Source organism: Rosa rugosa, chromosome 2 (assembly GCF_958449725.1).
Source record: "Rosa rugosa chromosome 2, drRosRugo1.1, whole genome shotgun sequence".
Lineage (NCBI taxonomy): Eukaryota > Viridiplantae > Streptophyta > Magnoliopsida > Rosales > Rosaceae > Rosa > Rosa rugosa.
Genome location: NC_084821.1, coordinates 59,269,727 through 59,280,693, shown reverse-complemented (window position 1 = coordinate 59,280,693; position 10,967 = coordinate 59,269,727). Strand labels below are relative to the sequence as shown.

The 10,967-nt window shown below is 40.7% G+C and overlaps 1 protein-coding gene across 1 annotated transcript; it reads left to right on the top strand.

Annotated features, from left to right (window-relative positions):
* The first annotated feature begins 288 nt into the window (after positions 1-288).
* Positions 289-6,179, top strand: LOC133728882 (potassium transporter 10-like). The gene is made up of 8 exons (XM_062156315.1): positions 289-886; positions 1,236-1,461; positions 2,179-2,424; positions 2,913-2,963; positions 3,062-3,322; positions 3,478-3,645; positions 4,572-4,826; positions 5,060-6,179. The coding sequence occupies exons 1-8, from the start codon at positions 773-775 to the stop codon at positions 6,100-6,102; spliced, it is 2,364 nt and encodes a 787-aa protein (XP_062012299.1). The 5' UTR covers positions 289-772; the 3' UTR covers positions 6,103-6,179.
* Positions 6,180-10,967: the final 4,788 nt, after the last annotated feature.

The window sequence follows — 10,967 nt, the reverse complement described above, 5'->3', positions numbered from 1 at the left end:
TATTCTCGAGTAGGAAATGGGGCTCAAATCATGTGCCTACGCCAATGTTTTACTGTCCTAGTGTCAATCAAAAACTCATTCTCATGCAATGAAAAAGTTACTCCCAAGTCATTATTGACTTGCTGCTGTCAATGCATGGTTGGCATGCAAATCTTATCTTTTTCCGTGGAGAGAATCTCCACATCATATTTATCTGTCCGAAATCTTGTTCATTTGCTTTGGTCACATGAATGATGCCATGATCGTGATGATACGTAGGACCGTCTCTCGCCCACAATCACACCCAGACTGGTAAAATAGGACCTACCACAATCACACCCAGACAAAGTAGTACACACAATTCTCTGTATAAAGAAAAGGCGTGCGCTAAAAGTAGTCTCTGCTTTGAACAATGGGGTCTGCTCATCTCTATCACTCTCTGCTATGCTTCAATTGGTATCTCAAAGCTGAGCCTAAACCCAGTTTGTGGTATAAAAAAGAAGCTGAACCCGCTTGAGAATTGAGTAGAAGACACTAAAGTTTTGGTCTTTTTGTTGTCTTGCGTGATTTGTCTTCTGGGTTTTTCTTCATTTTCGGTGCATGAAGCGGTTTGGAAACAATTGAGATCAAATCAAAGCTTCTGGGTTTTTCTTCCTTTTCGGTGAAGTGAAGCGGTTTGGAAACAATTTAGATCAAATCAAAGCTTGGATTTTTTTTTTTTTTTCCTAATTCAACTTGTTCATTAGCCAACCTGGTGTGGAAGTTGTACTGATTTGAATCACTGGGGAAGCAAATGGCTACAAATGAAGAAACTGGTCCCAAAGGTGGAGTGTGGGTTTTGGATCAGCAGCTTGATCAGCCTATGGATGAGGAGGCCAAGAGGCTTAGAAATATGTACCAAGAAAAGGTATACTCTCTTACCTCTTGCAGCTAACTATTGAAGCTCAGTTTACCATTATAAATTGATATGTCAATTCTGATGAAGACTTTGGATTTTGTATTCTGATACCAATTGACTGTTTCTTGTATATGCTCACTTAGTTTAGAGATAGGAGACAGAGATTGTGCAAAGGATTGTATGCATTTAGATTTTAGATGTAGTCAGACTATAGTGAATGGTTGTGATTCTTTTATGATTAGATGTTGTGAGTGTAGCTTGCACATGCCAGGCACGGTCTGATTAGAGTGTTATGAGATATTATTTATTATCAAAGTAGTTTTGCTCCTGTTCCTGATCCCTTTTTCTTCTCCTCCAGAAAATTTCGACAGCAATTCTTCTGCAGCTTGCATTTCAAAGCCTTGGGGTGGTCTATGGAGATTTAGGCACATCTCCTTTGTATGTCTTCTACAATACATTTCCCAGGGGAATTGACGATCCCGAGGATTTAATTGGAGCTTTGTCTGTCATTATATATTCCCTCACTCTTATTCCCCTTGTGAAGTATGTTTTTATCGTCTGTAGAGCAAATGACAATGGTCAAGGTAATCAATCTCAAACTTATAAAGTTACCGTATTCTAGTTCAAATGAGGCATTATCATTGTTCTATTGCTTGCTAAATGTAATCTCTGATTGACCAGAAATTAAGAATTATGGGTTGTGTTATGGCATTGAAAGTATTGATGTCATACAAAAGTGAATCTTAGTTTATCAAGAGCTACATTTCAAGCACAAAGTGTGCAAAAATGGTATGAGCGAAGAAGCAAAAAGTCTCTGGTTGCATCGTGAGGTCTGAGGGTTCCCTTATTCATAATAGATGTTTCATGTTAAATTTCTGGAAAACTATTTCCAGTTTTCGCCTCCTGAAGCTTAAGCAGAAATAGCACCGAGTCATGAATCATGATTTATTTTATTATAAAGTGCCATATCCTGATATCCATATGCAACAAAAGAATTATCTTCATTTTATTTTCATCTCCAGTAAATGACATTCTGTATCTAGTGTTGCCTGTAAAGACAAAAATAAATATTGTGCAAATATATCCACATTTAACATAATAGTAATATGATCAAATGCATGGGGGTGATGCATATCCTTTATAGATTCATTTTAATCTGACATCAACCATCCTTTGCCATAGTTCAAATGATTTACATTATCTTGTTTTAATGCTAGTTTATCGTAACATAGTAGAGAGTATCTTATTGATGAAAGTTTCACCACATTGTGCATGCAATCTTATCCTTCCTCATGTTGCAGGTGGAACATTTGCTCTTTATTCGTTACTCTGTCGACATGCCAAACTCAAAGCTATTCCTAACCAGGACAGAACAGATGAGGAGCTAACAACTTATAGCTCTTCTACATTTGGTGAGCAATCATTTGCTGCAAAAACCAAGAGATGGTTGGAGGGACATGCATTGATGAAGAGCACACTTCTTATCCTTGTCCTGATTGGATCTTGCATGGTGATTGGAGATGGGATTCTAACTCCAGCCATATCAGGTAGGGACTCCTGGTACATATAGAAGGATAAAAATGTTGTTTCATCCAGAAAATTTATGTTCGTGTTGATTAAATTTTGGAGTTCAATAGCAATACCAGTTACTACTTTTTGGGGCAACAAGGTAAAGAAAATGATATTTTAGGGCCCAGGCATCAGATAATCAGAATTAATAGACTGATTGTAGGTCAACTAATGGATTGATGAATCTACAAGAGAGCTCTAGCAAAGTTTTATATAGTGGGATGTTTGTCACCTGAGTGAGTCCCTACACAGCTAACATAAGGAACTTCATAACCAACAAGTTTTTGTTTATGAGGTTTTAAACTACTTGAGTATTTGATTATCCCTGGTTTGAATTTTTTTTTTTTTTAGATTTTACTATAATTAATGTTTTACTATTTTCTTAATCTTGTTGAAGCGAGTAGGATTCTTGCTCATTTTCACTTTGATTAGTGTACAAAATACTGAAGCATACTATCTTTTGCAGTTCTTTCAGCAGTTGGTGGGATCAATGTCCGTCACTCTCGGATTAGTAATGGTATCTCATTGCTTGGATGGATACAAATATCACTTTCTTTGTCTTGTTTCAATTAAAATTTCTTTGAATTAATTTGTAAGTATGACTTTGCTATGCAGAGGTAGTTGTGCTTGTTGCTGTCGTCATACTGGTTCTTTTGTTTACCATGCAACACCACGGTACAGATAAAGTTGGTTGGCTTTTTGCACCAATTGTGCTCCTCTGGTTTCTCTTGATTGGAGGGATTGGCATGTTCAACATTTGGAAATTTGACAGGAACGTCTTAAAGGCTTTCTCGCCTTTGTATGTATATCGATTTTTTAAGAAGGGAGGAAAAGATGGGTGGACATCTCTGGGAGGTATAATGCTCAGTATAACAGGTAATATTTCTGTTAGGCTGTTGTGGCAGTCGGTCCATCTTCTGTTTTCTGATTTATACTCTTTCTTGTGTGTGTATTATTTATTTTAAAACAATACCAATTTTGTTGCAATGCATTGGCTTCAGTCTCTGAACACTAGTTGTGAACCCTTGCAGGAACAGAAGCACTTTTTGCTGACCTGTCCCATTTCCCAGTCCCATCAATCCAGATTGCTTTCACATGTGTTGTATTTCCTTCCCTTCTGTTAGCCTACTCTGGTCAAGCTGCCTACCTCATGAAACATTCTGATCATGTGTACGGTGCCTTTTACCATTCTATTCCAGGTTTGTTTAATCTTTCGAATTTACTATATAATGTAAACATTTGTAGGGCACTAACTGATACAAAGTAATTACTTATCGCCATATGGTCAGAATTACTGATTCAATAAGGTACAAGGAAGCATATAGAAAACCAGTCTAAGTTTTTGCCCTGAAACATGTGGTTACATTAGCAACTTTTGTGGGAATGTCTCAACAAGATATGGTACACTACACTAATTATTGTCTGGGAGCTAGTTCAATATGATGAGATATCATAAATCTGACATTAAATATCGGCCATAGTCCTTGGAAGGGTGATTTAATAATTTTCCCAACCATTAGCATTTTTCATATAAGGAATTTCTCTCATTCATTGAGAGTTGACCTCATTCAGAAAAAAAAAAAAGATAATTTGTTTCTCAAGCATGTTATTGATGATGCAAATGGACTCTTTTGCGACCTGATTTCCCTAGAGCTTTAATATTCACTCGAATAATTATGGTAAAGTATGTTTTCCCAGTTGTGAAATGGAAGCATACTTGATTCACCACATTGCATTGTGTCAATAAGAAAAATAACATTTTCATTTTTAATAGTGAAAGAAAAGTTGTTTTGTTTCTCAAAAAAAAAAAAAAAGTTGTTCTGCTCATTTGTTCATTAGAAGAAAAAGTCTTTATATGAAATATCCAAAAGGAAAATACAAATGCTTTGCATCTTTGGGAACTTAGGAGTTGATTCAACTTTAGTACGATTGTTGTATAAACTAGAAAATCTACACATATGTAATTTCACTAATAAGTGGGAAAATATGCATGAAAACTACACGCTAGGTAGAAGTCGGTTCTTCTGGAAAGTTCTTTAAACTTTACATAAATTTCAGACTGGCATGAAGTGCTCGGTTTTATGGTATTTAGATGCTGAAAGGGGGTGATTAATAATTTCTGCAGACAGTATTTATTGGCCTGTGTTTGTTGTTGCTACTGCTGCTGCTGTTGTAGCGAGTCAGGCCACCATAACTGCAACTTTTGCATTAGTTAAGCAAGCCCTTGCACTTGGCTGTTTCCCAAGAGTCAAAGTTGTACATACGTCAAGGAAGTACCGTCACCAGATATATATTCCAGAAGTTAATTGGATTGTTATGGTTCTCTGCATTGCCGTGACAGCTGGGTTTAAAAATCAAAACCAAATTGGGAACGCCTCTGGTAAGTTTATCTGATTATGAATCTTCTGAATTTTTTTTTGGTTCTTCTTCAGTGAGTATTGCTAAAACACATCCAGTAAACAAAGTGATTATACGGTAATGAAAGTCTAAACAAATATTATTCACATTTTGGTTCTTGAACTTTTGCTTGGACTGTGTTCTCATATTTAATTCCAAGCTTCCTGCTTCAAATAAAGATTGCATCAACTAACCTAATCTTACATGCTGCAACAGGGACGGCAGTTTGTATTGTTATGTTGGTGACCACATTGCTTATGATTTTAGTCATGATATTAGTGTGGCACTGCCATTGGGTTCTTGTCCTAATCTTCACAGGCTTATCATTTCTAATGGAGGGCACTTACTTTTCTGCTGTACTCCTCAAGGTCAATCAAGGAGGCTGGGTTCCTCTTGTGATATCAGCAGCTTTCTTTATTATTATGTATGTATGGCATTATGGTACAGTAAAGCGCTATGAGATTGAGGTTCACAGTAAGGTTTCAATGGCATGGATTCTTGGACTTGGTCCCAGTTTAGGACTGGTTCGGGTACCTGGTGTAGGCCTTGTGTACACTGAGCTAGCAAGTGGAGTTCCCCGCATCTTCTCTCACTTTATCACCAACCTACCCGCCATTCATTCTGTTGTTGTCTTTGTCTGTGTGAAGTACCTTCCTGTCTGTACAGTCCCAGAAGAAGAGCGGTTCCTTGTAAAGCGGATTGGACCCAAGAATTTTCACATGTTCCGTTGTGTTGCCAGATATGGGTATAAAGATCTCCATAGAAAAGATGATGATTTTGAGAAAAAGCTCTTTGACAGCCTTTTCATGTTCCTCCGGCTTGAGTCCCTGATGGAGGCATCATCAGACTCTGATGTATCTAGTTTACTTGACCAGCAAACTAAGCAATCAGGAGATGGCCTGTTCAGTAATAACAGCGATCCTTACTCCAATATTGTAGACCTGTCAATCGCATCAGGGGACTCAATCGTGCCAGCTGATTCTTCATTGGGCGCAAACAATGCTGTGATATCCACCCATCAGGCAGGCAGCCAGGTGGAGATCGATGAGATAGAGTTCTTGAACAACTGTAAAGATGCAGGGGTGGTGCACATACTGGGAAATACTGTAGTAAGAGCCAGGAAGAACTCAAAATTTTGGAAGAAGATAGCTATTGATTATCTCTATGCATTTCTTAGGAAGATATGTAGGGAAAATAGTGTAATGTTTAACATTCCTCATGAGAGTCTCTTGAATGTTGGGCAGATATTCTATGTATAAACATTCATCTCCATAGTAGGAGTCTGACCAAACTCAGCGCGCCATTTGCTGTATTATGAATGAGCAACTTTAAATCAGACATGGAAACTCATCACAGGTTGATCTTCAGCCAAACCGAGAAAGAACAGTTCTGCTCGAGCAAACTATATTTAAAACCTAAGTATGTTAAATAAAAAAGCATGATGAGGTACGTACTTTCTTCCAAAGTTGCACAAGAAGCATAGAAAACTTGAACTCTATTAAAAACCACTAATTGTTGAAGGAAAATCGACTTAGTGTGCCTTATCAAACTAGGAATAGCAATAGGAGAGAAGGTTCTAGATTTCCCAATCCTACACGGATTGGTATTCCTTGTAACATTAGAACTAGTACTTTGTAATCCCTATATATAGGGCTCCTATTCTCAATAATAATACACATCTCTCTACAATTCTCTCTCGAATCTATTTTACTTAAACACGTTATCAGCACGAGCCCTAAACCACAAAAGCCAAAACCCGAAAAGAATTTCATATCGCCAAAAACTGCCGTAGCCCCTAGCCCGTGCTAGCATCGCTGCAGCCTGCCCCGCGTGCGCCCCTGCGCCTACTGCTGCCCCGCCTGCAACCTTGCACAGTAGCCCCTGCTGCCCTGCAAGCTGCTCCCGCAGCCACACGCCCCTGTATCGCTGCTTGCTGCCCCCTCCTTGCAGCCCTGCGTTCCAGCCTGCTGCCACCGAAGCATCCCTGCACCTAGCCCCTTGCTAGCCCGCCTGCTCCTGCAGCCCTTTCGGCCAGCATACCTGCCAGCCTGCGTGCATACCTGCTAGCGCGCCCCTGCGACCAGCTCTGCTGCTGCCACTGCAGCTGCTGCCCCTGCAGCTGCTGCCCCTGCAGTTTGCCTTCGCTGCTCCTACACCACTACTACCACCGCAGCCCCTGCTGCCCCGCATTCGCTGCACGCATCTACTTGGATTGCTTCGCTCCATCACGCCTGCATCGACACGCGCGTGATCCAAATACAAGTAAGTATTCAAGACTAAGTTTTGAAGTTCATAAATTTAAATACTTCTTCTTCTTTTCTCGGGGACTTAAAAACCTCCCTTCTTCTTCATCCCACCTTTCTTATAACGTGGGTTCGATTTTGAGAAAGCGGAATCGTGGGGATTCGCGCTATAAACGAACTAAGAGCGTTCGTAAGACTTCGGACTAAGAGCGTCCGCAAGCATCGATTAACGACCTTATAAACATCATTGTTTCGGTCTAATCCAATTTTCTTGGAAATCGATTTCTTGGTAGCGTAGCTCGGAAATCTCAATAATTAGTTGTCGTGGAAGCATTGACTCCGAAACTAACTTGTTCTTGTTTCATCTTTCAGGATGACATACACGAACAAACTCGATTTTGTTCCATTGGATTATGCAGGCAAAAGATATTTATACTGGGCCATTGACATTGTGACCCATCTTACTGCCCAAGATTTATTGCATACAATCCAAGAGCTTTGTCCTATAGAAACAGCTCCAGACCCTCAAACTGAGAGAGATAATTCTAAAGCAATTGCCTTCATGAAACGTCACATGGATAGTGACCTCCAGTTTGAGTTCATAAATGAGGATAGCGCTATAGAGCTTTGGCAAGCGCTTCGCGAACGATATGGCAATGTTCGTGACTCCATCCTTCCGAATGCAGAAGCAGAATGGAAAGATCTTCGCTTCTCTGAATTTGACACGGTCATGCTATTTTATTCGGAAGCCCTCCGCATCAGAGTAATGATGCGTCTCTGTGGAAAGATGATCACAGAAGACCAGTTGATTGAGAAAACCCTCAATACCTTCCCCGCCTGTGCTATGAGGTCCTCTGACTTATTCTGGACTCATGTAAATGCAAGACGGATCACAAGTTTCCAACAGCTTATTGAAGCTATGGCCACTGCTGAAAGACATGGCAATGAACTTGTGAAAAGAGAATTTGATAGGCTTCAAGATAGCTATCAAGAGCATCGTCCTATGGCTAGAGAAAGTCGCCATCGACGTCATGATCCATATGATCGAAATGCTCAAGAAGGTAATCGCTCAAGGCGACAATCACACGACCGTAGGAGGCGTGATTTTGAGGGAAATAGGGTTGGAAACCATGGAGCCAACGTTGGCCATGGGCACCACTTTCCAACGCCACCAGTCCTAGGGGACTATGCATATTGCGCCAATGCGCCTCAATCAAGGGAGAATCCTCTTTATGGTGTCTATTTCTGATATGGAACGTCTGATCAATGGACCTGAATTTGCAATGTACCTACGGAGGTAGTCGCATCATGGTGATCAAGACTTCGAGTTCACAAAGACTTTAAATCTGGCGATGAAGACAAAATGCGCAGATTTTTATTTATAGTCTTTCATTTTTCCAAGAATTATGTAATGGCAATTATGCCTTAAATCAATAAAATGACTTATTGTATTAACTCTTTCCCTCTAGGCGTACTCAAGAGTACTTGTGATGTCTAGGCAAGGTTTGATCTGAGAGAACGGTTTTAAAAGTGAGCAACGCTCCACCAAAATCTCGCCTTACCTTACCTGGTCACAACCAAATTGAAATTACCGAACGGATTGAGTGACTACGATTTGTCTACGGTTTGATTTTTATGTTGGATTAGATTTTGGTCAAGAAACTTTGATGTAATCATTGGCTATTATTAATAAAGTATCGATTGATTTTTCGAACTTTATTACTTACAAGATGTAAGTGCCAATGATTTTCATGTGGAAACACGTTGTGAGAATGAACAAGAGTTCCTTTGCATCACCTCTAATGACTACGGACATAAACGAGTCTTAGAGAAACTTATGTGTCGCTCTAGTGGGTTGTATGCAACCACTATTCGAGTCATTGAATCCAACCATGTCATGAGAAATGATTTATGGGATTCCGACACATATAGGCTTTGGCACGACCGTTTGGGACACCCAGGTCGTTACATGATGATCCGTATATTAAAGACTTCACACGGACATCCCTTTTTCTGAACGAAAGGAAGTAAAACTCGAAATTTGGATCAAGGAGGAGCACCTGCGTCTCACGGCGCCTTCCCCCTTCAAGTCCGGCCACCACTAGCCGGCGCTGCCATCCCCCTGCGGCTCAAGGGTGGCTTTGACGCCACCTCTGCTCCCCTGACTCCAATTTCTACTTCAAAAGTCAATTGTGACTTCATGGCTCAACCAAAATCCTCATTGGTTATTTCTAAAGCCCATTATTCGTTCTGCAAAGCCTGCTCTTTAGCAAAGTTAGGATCGAGACCATCCTATGCAAAGGACACTAAAGAAAATATACCATTCTTGCAAAGAATCCAAGGTGATGTTTGTGGACCTATTCAACCACCATGCGGACCATTTAGATATTTTATGGTGTTGGTTGATGCATCGACACGCTGGTCACATGTCATGCTATTGTCCACAAGGAACGCTGCATTTGCTAAACTCCTAGCACAAATAATTAAGTTACGGGCTCACCACCCTGATCATCCTATTAAGTCTATAAGATTAGACAATGCTGGAGAGTTTACATCAAAGACTTTTGATGATTATTGCATGTCCATTGGGATTGATGTTGAACATCCTGTTCCTCATGTTCACACCCAAAATGGTCTCGCAGAAGCCGCCATTAAACGACTACAAATGGTCGCTAGGGCATTGGTAATGCGCACCAATCTCCCTATTTCTGCTTGGGGCTATGCAATATTGCATGCAGCTGTGCTTATTCGTCTGAGACCCACTGCCACTCAACCCTTCTCTGCGTCCCAGATGGTTACTGGGTATGAGCTTGATGTCTCACACTTACGCATCTTTGGGTGTGCAGTTTATATGCCTATTGCGCATCCACAGCGCACCAAAATGGGTCCTCAACGACGATTAGGCATTTATGTTGGATATGATTCTCCAACGATTATCCGCTACATAGAACCCTTGACAGGCGATCTCTTTACCGCTAGATTTGCGGATTGTCACTTCGATGAGACAGTCTTCCCGTCGTTAGGGGGAGATAAGAACATCAATGTTCAACAGGAACGACAGGAATTGTCGTGGTCTGTCCCCACTCTGTCTCATCTTGATCCCCGAACCGCACAGTCCGAAATTGAAGTGCGGAGAATTCTCGATCTTCAGAACGTAGCAAAATCGATGCCTGATGCGTTTTCTGATATCGCTAAAGTGACGAGATCACACATACATGCTGCAAACGTGCCTGCAAGGATTAAAGTCCCTAAAACTAGAGGACATGACGCCAACTCAAGAGGATATGAGCATGGCGCCAACGTCCCATCTCTCAATGATGGTGACGTCATGGCTAGGCCCACGGCTCCTGCCAGGAAGCGCGGGAGGCCCATAGGTTCGATGGATTCTCGCCCAAGAAAGAAAGCGATTTTGGCACAGAATAATCCATTAATCATCGATGTGAATAATCCATCTCATGAGAATATTCCGGATTATGGTTATGTCCAAGAGACATCATTGGGGGACGCTCCAATGTCAGAACCAACTCCAGAGAATAGAGAGATCTCCATAAATTACACTAGTGTACATGAGATGATGGATAGAAATTCTATGGCGATTGATGATGCATTTGCATATCATATTGCAAAAGGAATTATAGAATATGATGATATCGAACCTCGCTCTGTTGAAGAGTGTCAACGAAGAGCAGATTGGCCTAAATGGAAAGATGCGATCCAGGTTTAATTGGATTCACTAACAAAGAGACAGGTATTTGGGCCTGTAAGGCAGACACCCCCAAGTGTAAAGCCTGTTGGCCATAAATGGGTCTTTGTTAGAAAGCGTAATGAGAAAAATGAGGTGATAAGATATAAAGCTCGCCTTGTGGCGCAAGGTTTCTCAC